Source organism: Stylophora pistillata, chromosome 1, assembly GCF_964205215.1.
Source record: "Stylophora pistillata chromosome 1, jaStyPist1.2, whole genome shotgun sequence".
Classification (NCBI taxonomy): domain Eukaryota; kingdom Metazoa; phylum Cnidaria; class Anthozoa; order Scleractinia; family Pocilloporidae; genus Stylophora; species Stylophora pistillata.
This window is the reverse complement of record NC_142519.1, coordinates 19597738-19619261: the sequence shown is the minus strand read 5'-3', so window position 1 is coordinate 19619261 and position 21524 is coordinate 19597738. Positions and strand designations below refer to the sequence as shown.

The 21524-nt window shown below is 37.8% G+C and overlaps 2 protein-coding genes across 10 annotated transcripts; both read left to right on the top strand.

Moving 5' to 3' along the window:
* The first annotated feature begins 295 nt into the window (after positions 1-295).
* Positions 296-3049, top strand: LOC111337554 (uncharacterized). The gene is made up of 2 exons (XM_022943893.2): positions 296-464; positions 1350-3049. The coding sequence occupies exons 1-2, from the start codon at positions 376-378 to the stop codon at positions 2248-2250; spliced, it is 990 nt and encodes a 329-aa protein (XP_022799628.1). The 5' UTR covers positions 296-375; the 3' UTR covers positions 2251-3049.
* Positions 3050-7439: 4390 nt separating this feature from the next.
* Positions 7440-20635, top strand: LOC111337565 (dopamine receptor D1). 9 transcript variants are annotated; one of them, XM_088742493.1, is made up of 3 exons: positions 10589-10693; positions 15205-15304; positions 19073-20635. In XM_088742493.1, the coding sequence occupies exon 3, from the start codon at positions 19370-19372 to the stop codon at positions 20384-20386; it is 1017 nt and encodes a 338-aa protein (XP_088598619.1). In that variant the 5' UTR covers positions 10589-10693; positions 15205-15304; positions 19073-19369; the 3' UTR covers positions 20387-20635. The 9 variants fall into 9 exon arrangements, with proteins under 9 accessions (XP_022799638.2, XP_088598616.1, XP_088598619.1 ...); XM_088742502.1 differs by lacking the exon at positions 10589-10693 and adding an exon at positions 14388-14483; XM_022943903.2 differs by lacking the exons at positions 10589-10693; positions 15205-15304 and adding an exon at positions 7440-7538.
* The last annotated feature ends 889 nt before the right edge of the window (positions 20636-21524 follow it).

Genomic DNA, 21524 nt, shown 5'->3' with positions numbered 1-21524 from the left:
CCAGGCATGAACTTTGACCAAGCTCAATTTGATCACATCTTTTTTTTCATTTAGTAAGTTCTCATGAGGTTGAAACTATGCCACTGAAGAAACAAACAGAGGCATGTCCTTACTCCTACTCTTTTTGAGACCAGAACCACACGATCTCTCAAAGTGTCATTGACTGTTCATTAAGCTAATGTCAAACCATTAATGATATATGCAAATAATTCAAAGAATCAAATTCAATTGTTCTCAGCCACAACGACTGGCTATTTGTTTTCCATAATCAAACCATGACTCGTATTGTTACCCGGCAACACTTCGTTGCATTCGCACGTCGGTAGTCGTGACAGTAAAGTACTTCACTCGCAGATCGATCTTTTTCTCCTTTTCATGGCCTACAAAGGTAGCCGTTTGTGTACGCTACAAGATGTACAAGACATATGGAGGCCCTGTACCTCTCAAGTGGATTGTCAACACAAGTAAGTGGCAACGCATTGAGTTAAGTTTTGTGTTGACTCAAATTTCTCATCGTATATCAACGAAAAGCTGATGAAAATGTCGCTGTTACTCGGGAGAAAACTTAGTCCTCCTACGGGTGTTTGCAATCACTTGGTAGCAGGGTCCCAGCAAACGAGGTTACTAGTTATTAGATAGTTCGAAGTTGGGTCGAGAGAAATTTGCGATCGAAATGTTTACCAGGTTGGAATTGTGATATGGCTATACTGATTGCGACTGATTTCAAACAAAGAAAAGGTCAGCCAGCGCAAGATGTTAAATAATTCACCGTATGTGGTCTTGTGTTTGTGCTCCAGTGTTTCTGTCACTTCCAGAGTTGAACTAAGAAATTAGCAGGGACCGACGATGCGTTTATTTGAGGAGGAATTTGGTAAAACTGTTTTAGTATTTCAGAAAATTCAAAGACAAACGAAATGGAACGGAAACGAAGAATCTTTTCTGTTGGCCATGATTGATGGGTTCTTGAACAGAGTGCTTAAACGACCAATTTAGTAATCATTTGGTTCGAAGGTGAAACTATATTCATCAACTCATTATATCATGTCTGAAAGTCGAATATACAACTTGATTAGAGCGACTTGTGCCCTTCTAAAGTGGCTCTTAGAAAAGATTTCGGAATTTTCTAAAACGTAGAATTTAAGCACCTGGATGGCAGATGTGTACATTGTTTCCGCGAAAACTATTTTGTACCGTGGTTAGGATCAAATTTTAATTTCAGAAGGAAAGGAATACCTGTACCTTGACGCGCTTCAGTCAATCAAAGTAGCTCTTACATGACCGGTTCTCTTGGTTGCGCTTTAGATAAATTCCGTCTCAATTGTGTAATAATTTAACCTTATATTCTTCAGGGTGTACCTCAAAACTGTCACAGTAGCCTTTGACAGGAACAAAATCTTTGAAGTGCCACACAGTCCTAGCAAATGTAGGCCCATCGAGCACACTCTGGCAAAAGAGACAGAAGCATCAAAGATGGATTATTATGCTTCAATGACAGCACCAAGTGATTATCGCCAAACCGCAAACAACTATCGCGATTATGTCACTCCAACCAGCGCATGCGCACTGGATGACACTCGGTCTGTCCTTTCCAACTCAGAGGCTTCTCTGGATAGAGTTCCTAGAACGAACATCTTATCTCGCATGGCAAAAACAAAAGCGTCTTGGGTAGAAAATCAGAAGATTCATGAATCTTTACCGCATAGGAAGAGTCCAATACTCTGCAAAGGTAGTCCGGTTGGAGGTCTTCCACAAACGCCGTACACGGAAAAAACGCTGTCTACAGATAGGGCAACAAAGGGAGTTCGAGACGGGAAGAAGTTCGATCTATTACCAATATCAAAATATCTGGCCCACTATCGAGACGAGAGGAATTTCAGAATGGAAAAGTTACCTTTAGTTCGCATCAGTTCCTATCACACTCTGTGTGGTTGCTTGGACGGCTTAGGGTCGTGGGATTGTCCACAGCAAGAATATGAAAAAGAAAAACGACAAACTGCGACATTCTTTACGACAAAGGACGTATTTAAACCTTTCCATTCAAGATTGTTACCCACCAGGGGAGAGGTTTTATATGTGGAGCCTGCGCAGACGAAGTTAAATTCTTATTTCACAGATCACGTCAAGTTACCAAGTCTCCAAGGAAACAGCAGGAACGATACTTTTGTTACTGAATTTACTGAGAGGTCCAAAGCTAGCTACAGTAGATTCAAACTCAAAGGAAATACTACTTTTCCCGTTATTGTCCACTAGTTTGCACTGAAACTGGAGTTTCGGTACGTCAGCTGAGCAAAAACGCTCGATTAATTCATTTATGTGTTATTCCCTAAAGTCAAAAAGCAAATTTGGAGTATATGATACTGAAAATCTACAAGGTTGTAAATCTTTCTGGTTGCAGAGCTATTCGAAAAGAAAACTAGACAGAACTTTCCAAGAACGCTGCTGAGGAATAATGAATAATGACAACGACAAGGGAGTCTCTGGGTTTAAAACGTATAACGTTGAGTATTTTCTGGATTCTTTTGCTCCTCATAGTTGACCTTATCGTTCTTTACACCTTATCCTTCCCAAACTTATTCTGCAAGGTTTCTTTTCACTACTATTTGCATTTCGCATCCTTCAAGTACCTTTCATGTGATTTGAATGTGAAGGGCCTGTAATGTCTTACCATATTTGGTTATTGAAGTCTCATTATAGAAACGTATTGGGGGGTTGTTCCGGAGCGATTAATGGGAGTGTGCAATAAAGAACGGTACAGAGCCTTTTATAACAAATCGACAGTGGTGTACTCTTATCGACAAAGATATTCGTCATCACAGTGGTCAATACTTTGCGAAATTACAAGGTGCACACTCGGTGTATAGGTCCGTGCGTTTGAAGGTGCCTGCGAAGGTGCCTGCGTACGTGCGTACATGCGTGCGTGCCTGCGTACGTGCGTAGGTACATGCGTACATGTGTGCGTAGGTGCGTACGTGTGTGGCTTCACCATTTTCGATTGTTATTTAACACAATATCGACATCAAATAAAACGATTCTTTCCAGTGCCTGAGAAGTTGCGTGACACCTTTGTCTGTACTCATGTCGACAACGACAAATTGGCCAATCAGATTGCGACATTATTGCCAATTGTGATAAAATTTCTGTTCTATGAATTCCGACCTCTTTTCATCTTCAACACTCCTACGTTTACGAGAACAATTAAATGTTGATTTTATCTGATATCTTTTTTTTTCTATGGTGAGATCAGCCTCGTTAAAAAGAGACCCAAAATCTCAGTTGTAAAATTTTGAAGGGGGCATAATACTAATTTTGAGCTGAGAAGTTTACTTCCTCATACTTCTTAGTTAAGGTTTTATTAGTTAGTTCAAGAATTTTTTCCTTCAGACAAAGTTTAAATACTTTTTCTTATACTTTTTGTGTTGTTTCAGTTTTGGTAAACGCTTGGATCGGTTAGTCATTGTTGTACGACAATGTTACGAGTACTATTTTTTATGTTCATATTGAGAATTTGTCATAAGTTAACTCACAATATGATAAGGTTTTTTGTAATTATTCTCACATAAAAATCATCCAGTTTTTATAGGTTAAATAACGATCCTTTCAGGAGAAGCGACCCAGGACTTTACCAACCGCCCTTAGATGCATTCTTTCTTTGTCTGATTAATCTCGCTTTTTCATTCGTTAAACCGTTCTGGTCTCGTGATAAACCTTAAATGAATTGTTTTCACTAACTCCTCTATTTCCTTTATCTTTTTCTCTTCTTTTTCTTCTTTTTCCTCTAAACGCAACAACCTACTGCACCTTCTTATATAGTTCCTTACAATCTTTCTAGAAGATTTCACAGATTTACAATACGACTATTTTTAGTAACATTACATCATAGAATTTTCCAGAATTTACGGTAAACAACTCGAGTTTCCATAAATAGACGTCACGTACTCATGTCGAAACCACTAGAACTTTCCCAAAGGACTAATCAAGAATGTTCTGGAAATCATAGGATAATCGATAAACGTGCCAAATAACATGTCTTCTGTCCACGTTCTTTTCACTGCCAAGAAAGGCTCGTCAATCATTTGAATTTTTAATGAACCAAATCACCTTCAATTTGAATACGCTATCGGCCCAAAGAATTATTCGTAACTTTGTAAATCCGTGTCAACTGTCTTGCTACCTGTCCCTGTATACTCTTTGGTGTCATGAGTTCGGAAACTATCTCTTGGGTAAAATCATGTTATTGACTGCTTCATGTCTAGTCAACATTCTGGACCAGCTCACCATTAGTAGAGTAATATTTAATTCATCTACGTTCCTTAATAATTATCACACTTTCACCATTGCGAGAAAAGTTACCCGCTAAATGGAATCTACGGATTTTAGTTGGGTAGCAAATGAGGTAAACTTTTATCGGCAAAATGGCATTTGCGGCAAAGGAAATCAAGTAGAGTCTGAAAGAAAAAAATCGAAAGATAACTCAAGCCATGTTGGAGATGGTTAAGAACCAACATGATCACGCTCTTCATTAAATAAATTTGACTGCATGAGCTTGAATTGTGGTATTGACGATGCAAAACAGAAGGGTGCCGATAAAGTTCGGGACTCAACAGAGCCGGGATTCCTTAAAGGATAACCAGAGTATAAAAGCCTTAACTGCTTAACTGTCTTTCGAAACGATTGAATTTTCATCGCTTCTAACCAACAATTTAGTCCTTTGTGAAGCCTGGAACCATCTGCGCGAGGTGAGCGAAGATGAGGTCTCTAATTTTTTCGGTTTAGTACTCCTCGCGGGAAATGGAAACAGCTTTACCAAGATACAGGGAAGAAACACATTCTTCCCACTCTAAGAGGGAAGGCCTCAAGACTTTGGAAGAGTCAAAATCCAGAACTATTATAAACGATAAGGTAATAATTCAACACTCAAAGGACGTACAGAGCAAAATAAACAATGGTAATGCGAAGACAGGTGAATCTTTACCGTTGCTTAAAACACCACGACAGGCAAGGGCCCAAAATTTATGTGGAAATGCACGTAAACTCGAAGCTAAACCAGGATCTACAAGCAATGAAGAGGAGATAGGAACTGTCACTGGCAGGAAACTCACAAATTCCATGTCTTCTGAGGTTCACAATTTAAGGAACTTTCTACCACTTTTGACGCTGTGCCAGTGCCCTGATTATGATTCAGCCATCATAGAAGTTGTTCGGGATTATAATGATCCTTGTCACCGCGTCTCTCCACATACGTTCACGTCTCATTGAGAATGTAAATCTAACTATTAAAGTTTACTTCAGTGTGATCTGAAATAATTCGCACGATTTCAAAACTTGTCCAGCGCACAGTTCCATGGAATGTAGACCAATGTGGTCCACATACGTTCACGTCTCATTGAGAATGTAAATCTAACTATTAAAGTTTACTTCAGTGTGATCTGAAATAATTCGCATGATTTCAAAACTTGTCCAGCGCACAGTTCCATGGAATGTAGACCAATGTGGTCAGAAATCATTGGTGTAATTACATTTGAACGAGCTGGTAGCTTCACTGACACAGATCTAGAATTGCGTGTCACATATTTCAGTACACATGAATCCTTCTTGAAACATATCTTAGCCTCGTGCCTCTTGCATGCCTTTTGTCAAGATTTTAATGATCCAGTAGCAATAATAAGAAAGGAAAAAAATGATTTGAGTTCTAAATAAATCGCACAGTAGAAATCTGAAATCTGTTTGTATTTGTTTTTCGCTGGGGAGAGGGTTCGAATGAAGGCAAAAATTAGTGCGACTCGTTAATAAATCCCTCTCCAGAGAACCAGTCAGAATGCTCGAATACCAGCGATTTAAAATATGGATGTACTAATGACAAACAGTTACTTTGAGAAAATAAAACATTGCTCGGCTTAAGTGGACGGTTGTAATACCATATCATGATTTTTCTTCTTCCAGCATATCTGGGAGGAAATGTAAACCTCTCACAATGACGCAAGTCTTCGATTACGGCTGTGGCATTTACAATCACTTGCACGATAACGAAGAACAACCAACAACAAATGTCCTTAAAACTTAAGGAGAATTGAGGTGCACTAGGAAAATCAGTCATAAGGTAATAATAAAATGATAACTATCTATAGGTTTCATCAATTATGACTTTTTCAAATTTCTTCCTCTTTAAGAATTTTTTAGGTATCCGGGAACACTCTTCGCTTCCAGTGAGGTCTTTCCTTTACTCGGTCCGCAAAAGCCGGGGAGGATTCGGAAGAATCGAGAAAACATTTTCAAAACTATGCTTTCAGGTTGACTAAAGCAAAGACAGCAATATAGTATGACTTCAGTCGGTTCGTTAGTGGCATGTAAAATCATGGGCAAAGGGTAATCATTAAGAGAGTAATTGTTGAGATCATCGTATCATAACTGGTAAAAGTGAAGTTTCGTCGCTAGTAAGGTTCCTTTTGAGGAATATGATCCTGTGGAACTCTCTTTTCATTGACAAATAATGTCTTTATCCGCACTTAACCGCATATCAATTCATACCACGGCCGCCTGTCGCACGGTTCGAGATTTTTCTTTTATCAGATTTTACATTCAAAATTATCAAGCTGATTGTAAACTATTTAATCAATATGTTCGATGTGTTATAATGACCTAACCCTATAAATTTTCGCAGTTTCCGCCAAACAATTTGATTTTTCGCTCATTTTCGTTTTCCTTCATTGCAATAGCTTAAGTTAACTGCGTTAGCCCACGCCGGAGAAAATTATTGGTTCGGGTGATCGAAAGGCTTAGTTCCGTAAAATGTTGTGAAACGATTTATCTACGGCAGTCACACATCGTTTCTAGAACAACGTTGATGAGATCACTTCTTGTGGTCACGGCATTTTGACATTTTACTTCGGAAGTTGGTTCCTTAGCATATGTTCTCTTAAAATCAGTACCTATAACAAGTCAAACTGGACAAAATATAGTTTTCTCGGGAGTATAATGATTGAGATGTTATTAAGACGGTTTTGAAAACATCCGCAAAGAATGCAAAACATAGAGCCAAAAACTAATTTTATAAAGAGATAACATAATCTTAACCTTTAAAATCCGGAGTAATTATCTTTGGCGGCTAAGGGGTAAGAGTTGTGTTATGAGTACCGCCCGCAATCCTTCTCTACGGTGTGACAAGAATCAACATCGATGTTTCGTGGTGTTTAATCCACAGCTAAAGGAGCGAGTAGATTGGAGTTTTTGAGGCAGAAATAGAAATTTGCGTGATTAAGTCTAAGAATTTCCAGTCAATTAAGCACAACATAAACTGAAGTGATAATTCTAATATCTTCTAAATGTGTGTACAAATCAATTTGAAGATGCGTCGTCTTATATTGACAAAAGCAACTTATCAATAATTTAGATTGGCGTCAAGCGGTCTTCCGTACCTATCACATCTATCATTTCACGAAGCGTATAAAAGCATTAAGACAAAGTTGTGACCATAACGCTAAGTCGAGAGAAATTCAAAGCCGGTAGACCGTCCAAGGTTTTTTGATATCTGGAGTACAAAGGTGAGTCATGGACAGTATACAGGTGAAAATCAAAGTTGTTTCTTGTCGCTCATATTAATTGGAGAAAGTTTTCAAAATGGGAATCTACATAAGTGATCGGAACTGTTTAAATACGCATAGGTCTCAGTTAGTTAAAAACTAACGTCAATTTGGAAAAGCCACGCAAGGGAGATGTCCCTTGTACTTTAAGGTAGGTGACCTCGTTTGTTTCGGGGATAATTCCCCATGGATAACGGAATTTGACTAAAAAAAAAAAATAAAACGAAAAAGAAAGTGGCAAAATCAACAATATTAATGGCCCTGAGTTTTGTACTCCAGGGTTATGACTTTTTTTTTCACAAAAAACGAAAATCAAATCTGAAACATGAAGCTCGCTGCCGAATAAATTTTCTGAAATATTTTTAAGGTTAAGTTTCTACCAAATTTTCGTAAAACACCATGTGCGTGAGACAAGTAACTTATCCAAGTTTTTCTGTAGCGATGGTTTCATTATAGGGTCAAGTAATCTTTGACAGTTGTACTAATCAGCACATAATTCCGGCGTTTATAAATCGTAGTCAATATGTACTCTGCTAAGGCACTGTGACTGAGGCATTGTAGATTACTACCTTTGATCTTAATGCGAGCGGACATGTTTGCAGCTGTCACTAAACTTGAAAGGAAGTGAAAGGTCTTCAGCTCGAGATGAAAATTATAGTTCTAGGACTCTCTGGCGTGTTCTAGCTTTTAGTTGTATCCGCAAATTAAAGAGCTCAATACGATGTCCTTTCTTGAATATTCTTTCCTAGTTTGTTTATTAATTTTGTTGACCACGAGCCGAGAAGGTCTCTTACAGCTTAGTTATTGACGGAAGTGGAGCCTAAAAAAAAGGTGCTAAAAATGAGCTCACTGGCAGGAATGACATTAAGCGATTAAACCGTTTCAAAAAATATATCAGTACTCCGTGTAAATTAAGAGGCTACAAAAGGATAGAAATCGCGCGCTGGAAAAATGATACAATTCTTACCGAAATTAAACGTCAATGGGTAGCGTATGGTAAATTCGCAAGACGCTCAGACCCCTGTTTGAAAATCCAAGTCAGTACCTCAGTTAACGATGTTAGCCATACTATTGTTTGCTGTTACAGTCACTACTTCATCAGCTAAGTCATTGCAAGATGATATCAAGAGATTGTTGCTTTAGGGTTGCCTTACTCACTTTTCGTGATCATAGTTTTAAATTTATTAAATTTAGTGCCTTGGTTTGGTTCTGATGTTAGAATATGAGCTTAGCTGTAACTGATCGATAATCTTCATCTCGCCCCGGGTCAGTTGATTGTGGTCTCACCTCGAGTGTTCGGAAACCTAATGATTTTAACCAGCTGTCGAGCAACCTCAATACTTAATTTTTAACGATAAGTTGTCAGGTTCAACTATTAAAGTATTTCTATATTCATTTAAATGACCAATCCTTTCTGATGTTCCTCTTTTTATAGTAACTTGATATCACTTTGTCAAATCGCTTATATGCAATGCCCTTTGTTATGCCCAATCTCAGTGACACGAAACAAAACAGTAAGATAATGAAGTAAAAGGCTTGTGGAGATTTTCCGTCCTCTTCTCTGGAATGAATAGCAAATGCATGCCTCGATACCTCTTGTTTTAACCCTCATGATTTGGAAATTCATCATACGCCTTAAGGGTTGGAAGGTTCTATTAAATTCAATTTCAGAATGTAGGTTGGTTTTTCGTTGGGTTCTTGGACACTAACAGATCTTGCCCGTCGTTTCTCCCCTTGAAGTGCGTGTGTATCTACAAACAAAATATTTAGCCTTTAAATTGAAGGTTGATCGCAAGTTCTGGCTCATTGAATTCCCTCCTAACTAAACCGGTGTTTCGTTCGTCTGAGTTGGATCGTCACCGTCATCTCCCGTCACCAAAGACTTATTCGGTGTCAAATTCAATTACCTCGCTCATTATAAACAATGTAATACACTTATCAACCTAAGCCAATATATCATCGGCATTTGTAAAATACATTAGATTCATTTGTTAGATGAAGTAAGGCTTGTTTAGCTTGGGGCAGTTGTCTTACAGTCCATCTAGTTCTTTCGAAAAAGACGAAGAATGTTTTTTCTCGGAGGAACTTGTAAAATAAGGATGAGAGCGCTTTTTATCTTTCTTTTTCGTACCCTCTACGACTGATCCGTTTGTGTACAACCTGGTTGGCAAGGTGCCTGGACCTGACTCACAAAAATGCTATTTAAAGATTACTATCCTTACTCGTGGCATATATCAAGTTGCAACAAAAGGGCCCACAAGAGGGCCAGTGCAACAAAGCATACTCCCAAAAAAGTTTCGGAACAAAATGAACAAACTAAAGAGAAAGAAGGCATGATTATTTTGTTTATGTTAACGGATAGAAAGACACCAACTCAAATCTTCTCTACGCCTTTCTTCGGGAATCGGTCGAAATGTTAAACCTTTGTTCAACAATTGTGTGAAAAATTGATTAACATGAAAAACAGTTAGAACAGGTGAATTAATGCAGCTTTAAATAATGGAATAAACTTGCCAATTGGATCTCCTATACTATATTTTCAGAAACAATAAACGCTGATCAATCATTAAAAAGCGAAATCGCAGTCCGAAGTCCCTCGTGAACAGTGATACAAACTGCTTAGATAAACCGAAGACAGCCAAGAGGATCGAAAGCCAAAATCAATTTCAAAAGTAAAATTAAAGCATATTGAACATTTAGTGGATCAAAATTATCGTAAGCAAGATCGTGTTTGATCGTGCTTCAGACAGTTTATCTCAGATGTTTTCATTTCCTTGCAATACACCTCAAACTTTTGAAGGATCTTAGACATTCCTCTTGTGGCTTATTTGAATTTGACAAAAAAGGAGCATTATCGATGCCTGCTTTTGTCACAAGTGATTAATTGTCAAGCTTATATTTGTCCTATTTAATTATCAAATGTCCTGCTGCGACGCTTGATTCAATTAAAATCAATCAGTAGCAGATTTTATTTGTCAAAGAATTTAACACGACAAAAATGTCTAATTACGCATGTTGAAATCACGCAGTGGAGCTCTCTGCATAACACTGCGCAGCCCACATCTCGCCATCATCTTCATCTGGATCATTCCATGACGTCTCTGGATTTCTAGGCGGTAAGAAATTTTCTTATTAATAAACCTCAAACCAAGACGTTGGTCGATAATTTTGTAATATAAGCAAATAGGATTTATCTTTGGTAACGTCATATCGTCCCTGCCTCCCTAAAAAAGGCCAAGGATTTATCCGAAGATTAGATGGTTTATTCCGATTCTTGTCTAAAAGTTTTGAAAGTTATTAAAAAAAATCGTCTTGGCTACTTATTTGGACATAGCGAACAAACGCAATAACAAAACAATGAATATTGGACTCGACAAGTCGTCGATTTTAACATGTAGTTGCCGTTTGGATAATCCGAGACTAAAATAAAGCTGAACCGTGATTTAGCAAAAGCTCTTTGAAGAGGAGGCTTAATAAACCAGACATTGTAGCAAGTAAGTCTTACAAACTCCTCTCTTTTTTGTTTTAACTCATTTACGGTGAGTATTGTGGGGTTATTTTCCTATGTTTTGTAACCAAATCACTATGAGGTTTAGGTATTGCCTCAATCTAGCCTTGTGTGTAAATCGACACCAACCCGAAAATAGTACTTTTTTGAGGCTTTACTACTGATTGAGTTTTACCACAGCTAAATTAAAGCTGTCTTCAGTCAGGATTACCGCTTTTGCAAATTTTCTTGTTTGGTTTGATAACGGTGTTTTATTTTCCATCGCGTGTTTGTTGTGGTTTATTGGTCCGAAAAGCTCCAGTGTGTTCAGGTGTTTTAGATGATTCAATCAATTCTGCATATTGGGCAGTGTTAATGAGAAATAAGGCAATTTACACTCCAAGTTGCCCTTACATTTTACAAACGGTTATCGGTTTTATTGCGTTGAGTAGAGCATGAAATTGATTCACCGGGTATTTCACTTGGGCTCTGAGGTTATCCGAACTGATTGTTTATACACATCAAAATCATAAGGGATCTTGTCTGTCCAACTCGTCACGCCACGGATAAATTTGTAAGAAAAAAATGCTACAGTATCGTGGTCTCTCGCAGTGTCAAACGTAACACAGCCAAAAAGTTTAAATAAGACAAGATACAAGTGTAAAAAGAAGATACAAGATCTAATTAGCGATTAAAGATACTTTTTTTTCCCGCGTGTCATAGCCACGTGTTTGTTGTGTTAAGGTTAAGGCTGTGTTTTCATGGTCAGCCTCTCATGTGGATACGCACGAGGTAATTCGACCTTGTTAGCTGGGCGCGTGGAAAGCCGCGTGGCTGGTCTCATCGTTGTTCTCTCTGTTGAAAAAGAGTAGTGAAAGCTTCCCAGCGTGAATAAACCCCCTCATCACAGCACGCCCACCAGAATGCACAAACATAGTTATACATATCCCAAAATAACTGTCATAGCAGTCACGTCCAGGTTGTCATAGAGTTCGACAACTTATTTGTGCCGGAAAGGCAAATGAGCGATGTATGTTACATGATACAAGCACAGGTTAGACATGAAATATTTCAGTCTCATTTCTTATTCTCATAGATCCTCATTTACAAAGAATTACGTCAAATGCCTTTATATAAAAATGCTACAAATGTCAAAACAACGATTATAAAGTTATTCGTGCCGTTTCATATATTATGACCCGGTGTGAGCATAGGGATGGGACTGATAGATTGTCAACGTTGTGTACGAACAAACAAACGAAACGTATGATGCACGATCCTCGCAGTAGAGAGCGCTATTTATGCAATAGCGAAAATCAGACCTGAAAAAAAATTAGGCCTGTACGGGATTCGAACCACTGACTTCTGCGATACTAGTGCAGCGCTCTACCAATTGAGCTAACAAGCCAACTGGGAGCAGGTCGTTAAGTTGATTCGTAATAAACCCGTGATGATAAATCAGATACAATGTATATATGAAGTTCATATATTTTGAACTGTGGTATTAGATACGTATGATGCACGATCCTCGCAGTAGAGAGCGCTATTTATGCAATAGCGAAAATCAGACCTGAAAAAAATCAGGCCTGTACGGGCGAACCGGCCCTTCCTACCTGAAAGACCTTAGACGAATCTAGATGTTGTACTTCACCGAGCCAAGAGGCCACGTTAAATACAGTTGGACGCGAATTAGGAAATTTCGCATTGCTCGCAATTTGAGAAATATCATGGGTGGGGAAAGTTATTAACTATTGTTTTCACAAAGCCTTACTACTCAAGTAAAAACTTAGGAATGAACCCGTTCGATAGCGAGATCTCATAAGTAATTCTTCCTATTGTCTGCCATACAATTCTTTTGATGATAGCGAGAAGAATCTAAATCAACTAGTAATCCCCCAATCCATATTAGACACTTAATGACCAAGTCTCGGGAAACTTCAGGACTCATGGGAAAACAAAACTAGCTTTTTCCCTCGAGACTATACATTAAGTGCTTTGTTATATATTAAGACTTTCCCTTAAACATTCCTACGGGAAAAAAAATGCTGCTGTTTTCGGCACGCGGGCAACAACTGCGCAATTGTCTCCTGGTCGGGATACATTTGAATTTGATCAGGGGCACGTGACGAAGAATGAACCAATCACGGTGCTTATTTTGTTGAGTGAAAGTCTAGGTATATAACAATTTTCATTATTCTCATCACTTGTTTGCTGGATGTCATATTGATATTGTGAAGAAATTCAGTCTTGGCCTCCCATGGAAGTTAAAAGGTTAACTAGAACGGAGAAGTTACAAAACAATCAAGAAGTTACAAAACAATCAAGAAACATCAAAAGAAAATTGTCTAGCATGGGCAATTTTTTACGCGGGAACTGGGTAGCCGGGAGGTTTGTCACTGAGCCTCGATTTTATGTGCCAGTCTTCCCGGCTCGAATCCAAAAATATATAACGTGTGCCTAATGGCCGGCAGAGCTTTCGCCGGTATCGCAAAGATACCGAATTTCAAGTTTAACTTTCCTATTGTCTAGTCTCATTCTTGAGCTTTTGTTGTGTCCCTTCTTTGGAATGATCTTGTTAACCCTATATGAATAAAGTTGGAGTCTATTCCATTATTGCCGGCTTTTCAAAGTTTGCTCAATCAGTCATGATGTTGATTATTTTGCGCCACTGACCATCAAACAAAATAATACTTGCACAGAAATTCATCTGCTCAATATGAATTGATCACAGGGTTTATTAAGCGAAAAAGTTTTTCACTTCTATTGGAAGACGATCACGCGAATAAGTTATTCGTTGGTGGCAAGAAAGTTTATTATTAAAATTCACTTGGGATAGGTATCTTGATTAAAGATTCACTCGACAGATATTCTGTGTGCCACTGCAAGAGGATCATTGACGGCAGTGGAACAAAGCCATTCAGGCCAACTGACATTTGTAGGTCGTTAAAAAATCCCTTTGTAAAATTAATTTAAGACAAAAGAAACCTGATGTGATCCTTTCTAAAGGAAGAATGGGAGGACTTCAGCTAAAATGCAACGTAAATTTCAACAATCTATCACAACCTATGAGTGTAATCACTCTTCCTGTGCGCCACTTCGCATCGAGAGTATTTTCAAAAATGTTTATCTTGAACGATGGCGATTGCAAATACAATGTCATGGAAGAGGTGATAATATACTGGCATATAAAAACAAACAAGGTAGTAAAATTAAAACTAAGACATTTCTGTCCCTTTATGATGGTTGCCAAATTTCAATTTTTCCGGTATTGTCCACTGACTGATTCAAGTTTAATAGTCCGGTGTTAAGCAGCTGACCGCACTGTTTTTATCCTAGCTGTTGGGCTTTGTTCGGTACAGCGTACGTGAGGTGAATGAAATTTACCATCATTGGTTACAAAAACTAGCCAACGTAGAAAGGTAAATCGATCTTTAAATTGAGACGTAACAACGGATATATTTTATGTAATCATTTTCTTGGTAATTACGGAACCAGGACTGAGATCCACTTGCAGAGATCAAGGTTAGCTCAGTTATTTACATATCCCTAGATATCAGTGAAGGAAAATTTGAGGATTCGTTGGTTCAACCTGCGACTTTATCAAAACTCGAAATCGACTTTCCTTCAGTAAAATAGTTAGATTTGTATAATGACGTAAAAAGTGGAACGGAATATGACAAAACTGCGAGTACGTCTAGGCTTGATATGACATTTTCTTACATAAATTAAAGGCCCAAATACCTGACCTATTCAGCCACAAGCGCAAAAATTAATTACGTCTTGTGATATTCTTCGAAAAAAAAAAAGAAAAAAAAACAGATGTTATTTCAATCTCAAGGAAAAAAAGAGTGAAGTGTTTCTGCGCTCCGTACGGTTTCCCAAGGTCACCTTTAACTTTAAAGAAACTGTTTCATATATTTGGTTATTGTCGAGATAATGTTTTTATATGGGAAAGGTTTACTTGGGTTACAGAAGAATTCTTGTTATTCGGCAAAAGCCAAACATAGTAGTATCGATCACGGTTTTTTAACTCTGCAAAGCATTCTTTTCTTGATCTCCTATGGTTTTGTCCGGTTTTATACCAGAGTCAGGCCTGTACATGTTTCAAATCAGAAATAACATGCTATTCCGGCCTTTCAGGAATACTGCGTGGCCTTGCGAAAGAAGGTCACAAAATACATGAGCTGATTTTCCCCTGGAAACCGGAATCAGATCCAGGGCACCCTTGTTCCGATTTGAGGTAATTACCTTTATTTGATACGGTGACATTGTCTTAAATTATTCAATGCCAGCGATTCGCGACGACGACCAGTTTAGTGTTTACTAGCTATGTAGCGTCAAGTTCAGGGCAGGATATTAAGGAAACAAATGATACGAAAATGCACTTATTCTACTCGTCTGATGGTTCTCAAGGTAATTTTGTGCCAGCTAGCAGTGTTCTCCTTAGTTAGGAAGATAGAAAGCCGTAGAAATCTCGCTCGCATTAAAGATTTATGAAGGCCACGTCGATTCTAGAAAGAAGAAAATTCAAAAAATCGTCTTCAAGAAAGAGGAAATGCAATCGTTTTGACTTAGCTACTTTCTTTAGCTTATGGAGCAAAATGACAAATATATTTACGGTAGGCTTTCTTTTAATGCCACTACCTTCCGCTACGTGTGCAGGCGGTCCAATGTGTTTATATTTTGATGCATTAACACCTCACAGTATTGCTGTGAATACAACAAGAAAAATTGTAAGCAGTTAACATGTAATATATTATTTTCAACTCGGAGGACCCAATTTCATTCTGCATGAGTGGGAAAATTAGTTGTATACTCGAAAACATTGTTTACTGGTCGCCAATATTATTTTTTGGAAAATTGTTTATTGCTCTTAGGAGTTTTTTGTTGGAAAGCTTTTTATGAATGTTGATCAGATTTTCCACCGTTTCATGATCCATGTGGTTCAATTTAAGCGTTGAGTGTTTAGAGCACAATGTTTCTTTTACAGCGCTTTCTCTGATTCTGTCGCTAATTTCACTGATTTATTTCGATACTGGTTGCGTTATGTTGGTAATCATTGAATTAAAGTACATTAATGAAAGGTAATATGCCTATTAACTTAGTGGAAAGAAAAACAACCTTTTCCAATCTGGCTATAATGATTTTTGGTAACCTATATATGAATTATCACCTGATTACATTTCGCAGCTAAACAAAACAAAAAAAAAAAAACAAAAAAAAACGGAGGCTAAGTAACAAGGTTTTGTCATCTATCCATTGGCTTAGCATGTATTTTCTCGGATTTTACATTAAAGTGCTAGCTTAGAAGGTGAAGTCATTCAAAATTAATGAGTTTTCGTGTTTCGCAACCATGTAATCAGAAATGAATTCAAACGACTGAAGAGGAATGGACAGATTTCGATTCAGTGGTAAGTAACTAGTTCAGTTATAGGAGTAGCTTTAATTCAGACCGATTCCAAAATTATCTGCCCTGAATCTGTTTCGTCAAATTTATTGGCATATGGCTCGAATCTTTTAAGTCCGAAATGTACAGAGCAAAAATAATTTACCTACCGTTATGCTCAAGCAACTTTGTAAGAACGAGTCTTTCATTTCAATCCCTGTCATTGTCATATGGACAAAAAATTTACTTTGTTGAAGGACATTAGATTTGACCGACAATTCAGTGTTTTGAAAATATCTATTTATATCTTCGGATTTTTTTTTTTTTTCATTTCATTTCTTCTTTTCTTTTTTAACATTTGACTGCAAAATCAAAGCGATAAACTGTTTTGGGTTTTTTGGCAGCTAGGATGCTGATTGATGTTACGAGAAATTTTGTTTCCTTTTGCCATCCGTGTTGTTACTATTGCACTCGTTCATTGGATGAAAAATATCATGTAAAAATTTATTAAGGCACACAAAGTTTAAGGTGAAGTCACTCTCTAAAGTAATACTTACTCACAAAAAATTGATTTATTTCATTCCCTACAGCACGTGATCCAGAACTTAACACAGTCGGATTTGGTTACCCATTTTGAATTACTGTGTAGTATTGCAAAAGGTGACAGCAAAAATTTTCAGAACTTAGATTTTTGGGAGATATTTTATTTATTATAGATAATCTACTTTGAAAAAACGAGAGCATTTTTTAATTATTGTTTTTAGCGTGTAAGTCCAGTCCTCTTATAAGTTTTGTTGATTGCAGCTTTGTACGCACTAAAGATAATCCATCTATCTGAATTGCGTATCAAAATCAACGCAAATTGTAAAGTTGGAAAATCTTGGCTCATCTCAATCCTATCTTCAGAGAGGAGATATCTACGAGGCACTTCTAGATGCTTAGTTATGTTTCACTTAAATAATAGTTATATTTTCAGTAGAATCAATTTTTCTTTCAGGAGAAGGTAAATTAAGGGGTTAATTGTGTCGTGCGTGACATTGAAACATTTGGAGTCTAAAGCTAAGAAAAAAAAACAACGGAATAATGTTGAAATGGAGCAACGTCAGTTAAAATTCCCCAGCATATCAATTTAGCAACATTCTCCTTTGAAATCGTGGGGAATCTTTGATAAAGTCGTGTCGATAGTATCTCTTTGAGATTACACAGAAAAGATGGTTTTCATGGTGGTTGCTTAGCATAGAATTGCACTGTGAAATCTTGATAAATATTTTTATTCATACATGATTTCAAATAGAACTGTAAATTTTCCGCTTATTGTAAATGTTGAGAATAACTTCCTTCAAGTGAAGTTTTTTTCTAATAACGCGAACTGAGGGTCCTTAATTTCGTTGTTAAATAAAAGAAACTGGTCTAAAAGAACCGACACTTAGTCAATGCAAATTCAATGCTAACAAACAAACCAAGATATTAACCTGATTAATTTGCAAAATCATGTTATCATGCGGACGCCGAACATAAGAACACCAAATTGATAAGTGCAGATCTTATTGCGGAGCAGCAGTAAAATTTACCTCCTCTCCATTTTTATAACATTGAATAGTAACAAAATGTGCTAGAGAAGCACATGAAAGTAAGGAACGAGTTCAAAACGCTCCTGGTAATGTTATTCTACTGAGTTCTTCCGTTTTCTTTGCGATCAGTCTGTCGTGATTTTTTGCTTTGACAGCTGCGTCCTAAAAATGATCAATTTGGATTGGCGCTCAGTCGAAAGTGTGAAAACCACATCCGCATCACCGGCAAGACAATAACATCATAACATACATCTATTCCTGTTATTGTACTGTGGTTTGCTTTTTTTGCTTGGCTATTACTTAATTTAAAAGAAAATAATAATAAAAAATGACAAAAACAAAACAAAAAAGCTGATACTCAAGAAAATATAAGATGCGAGACTAAGAAAGAGCATTTGATAAAGATGAAAGAAATCCTATTTGGTTGGCAAGGAAATCATAGGACAATGAGCGTCAGAAGCAATTTTCTCGGAAGTAAATTTAGTCTTTTAGGGGATATTGGTTACTTCACAAATAACGTAAAAAAGCGTTTTCTCTTCAACAAATCCTCTTCGTTGCGGGTGGTGGATAGCGCTAGTCTCTCTAAGAGACTAATAATTGAAAAAAGAAAAAAACACCATCTACACGGACTGCGATTTTCAAGTGAACATTGTTCCTTAGCACAATAGTCGAGCCATTAGGATCGTTGTATTGTTAGTGCAGTGACCTGTTCACAATGTAAGGAAAAGTACTCCTCATGTATGTGTACAGTCGGTAAGTTTTGAGATCGTGTGGATAATAAATTAATCTATCGGACCTAAAATATATAGCCGCTATGAACAGCCAATATACGGCAAAACAAAATATCAGTTCTGGGAAGAACTTGATATATTCAACTACTAATTGCTATATCCACAATAGAAATATCAGATTTTGGGTAAACTGTCACAGCCATAAACAACATTTCGAAAACATATTCAGCGATTTTTTTGAATTGCGAGCTCTCAAGAACACTCCATTTCAAGTCTTCTTTACTTACAATCCGTTCACAAGTGTTCTTTCCTATTTGCAGGGCTTCAGAGAAACAAGGCAAACAAAAACACCCTTTGTTACATAAATGCAGGAATAATATCAAGATGTCACCGTCTGCAGTCGTTGATTTAAAACTGGTTGAAACAACTGCAATCTTACTCGTTTACAACTAAATAGATTTTACTGACCGCAAGAGTAAGCAATTTTCGAGATAAGAGGAAGACTTTTCATTAAACAGCCTGTCGGATAATCAGCGCTGACTGACGGTTGAGAATATCACTTCAACCACCATCAACGCCAAAAGTGCGACTCTCGACTGAGCTTTTCAGAACGCAAGATGTCTCAAGCATACTCTCTCAAACTGGTTATTCCACTCAGCATTTTGTCAGTGAGTGTTATAGTAACAAACACACTTGTCTGCTTGTTGGTGTACAAGGTCAAATCAATGCGGAACTATACCAATGGATTTGTAGTATCGCTCGCCATTTCTGATATTGTGACAGGTGTTGCTTTCCTCATCCAATACAACGCCAAGCTCCACGTATGGTCTCGAGCAGCACTTAACGTCTTGTACGCCATTGTGCTTTTCGTGGGGGCATCAAATCTCTGCGCAGTGACTTATGACAGGTATTTGGCCATTTTGCACCCATTCTCATACGCTGAAACAATAACGAAAGTTTTCAAAATCGTCGTGCCAATAATTTGGATTTTCTCGGTGGTGGTCGCATGTATACCGCTTACGTGGGAAGGAAATACGACTATTCTCCACACCAGAATTTACATCGTCTTCTTTCTTACCATTTGCATAGCTCTTCCTTACGTCTTGATAGTCTATGCAAATTATAAGATCTTTCGATTAGTAAGGCAATGTGTGCGACGCGAGCGAGAACTGAGCATCTCCTCGCATGCTTCGAATTCGAAGGCGGATACGAAAAAAAAATGCACGCCGAGGAAGATTTCCTCTGAAGCTAAAGTGGCAAGGGTCTTCGCTGTAGCATCGTTGATGTTTGTGTTGAGCTATTTTCCAACTTTATTTTGGTCGGCAGCGAATGCCGTGGGCCATAAAGAAGTGGTTCCCATGCTTTTACTAGACTTCTCACCTTTCTGCGTGGTGTTTGGATCTCTTGTTAATCCCATTTTGTACTCGTTCATGAAACCGGATTTTCGTAGAGCCCTGAAGAAAATTCTAAGAGGAAAACGAGCCTATCTGAACGCGAGAAGATCTCAGAGATCGTCAATGCCAAGCATTGGAGCAACAAACACCACACCAATTGTGTCGAGGAAGGCAAAGGAAACTCTGGTTCATAATGGTGCATTTTGCAAAGGGAGCGATCCTATCGAGAGCAACGTCTAACAAAACAGACTCGAAGAATGATGGAGACGACATTGATTGTAATTAACACTTGAAAATGTGAAGAAGTAAGAATAATATGATAGAAATTTGATAGTGACATTGATATTATTATCATTATCACAAAGTCATTATTTCTTTTAAGAGACATTCGTGATTTACATCTGTGTAAAGCAGAAGTATACTCCATCTTTAATCATTTCTGCATGATGTTTGAGTTGAAAAAAATAAAGCATCCTTTCCAAACTATAATAATATTATTCAAGCTCGTGAAACGTATCTCTACGATTAGAATGTCGCACAAAGTTGCCAGTCAGCTTTTTTCCGTTCCTAGTAACTTCCCATGCTTCCTGTATCAACGAGACATCTCAAACATTGTCAACTTTTGTGGCTGTAAAACCCAGATTATTCTTTGAATCATAACAAGACGGGATGATCATTTGTAAATGAAAACTGTGAGACAATAGCAGAAGCCTAAACGGTCGCTGTTTGTTAAGGCATCGCTGGCGAGGTAAGAGAAGAGTGAAGCCAGTAATGGCTTCACTCTTACTGTTCCTAGTAACTTCCCATGCCTCCTGTATCAACGAGACATCTCAACCATTGTCAACTTTTGTGGCTGTAAAACCCAGATTATTCTTTGAATCATAAGAAGACGGGATGATCATTTGTAAATGAAAACTGTGAGACAATAGCAGAAGCCTAAATGGTAAGGTCGCTGTTTGTTAAGGCATCGCTGGCGAGGTAAGAGAAGGAAGCCAGTAACTCGTGCCAAAATTTAATCTCTTAAGACATGATCTCAACGTCAAAACCTAAATTAACTCCACATGTTTGACGCAAGTGCTGCCAAATGAAATTCAAACAAACCTAACCAGACTTAGATGGAAGAATCACTGAACGGCTACATGACCCATTGTTACCCATGACCCTTTAGCAACACTCACATTGCCTTCGCGAGAAATTCTTAACACATTCGACATTTGACTTATTAAAGCAAATTTTGGGTCTGCTGATTGTTCAGCTTGTTTTGTATGCAAGCAACTGTAAAAACGTTGTCAACTAGTAAAAAGCTGCATAAAAGAGGAGGTTGAGTATGTGCTTATGTACGGTGTGAGCTTCCAAGGTACTTAAAGATTTTTCAAGT

What these genes read in the sequence shown, in the direction of transcription:
- LOC111337554 (XM_022943893.2), top strand. Translation starts at nt 376, where the DNA reads ATGGCCTACAAAGGTAGCCGTTTGTGTACGCTACAAGATGTACAAGAC. An exon ending in CAAGTGGATTGTCAACACAA is followed by an intron (nt 465 to 1,349) that starts GTAAGTGGCAAC and finishes TATATTCTTCAG; the next exon opens with GGTGTACCTCAAAACTGTCA.
- LOC111337565 (XM_022943903.2), top strand. Translation starts at nt 19,370, where the DNA reads ATGTCTCAAGCATACTCTCTCAAACTGGTTATTCCACTCAGCATTTTG.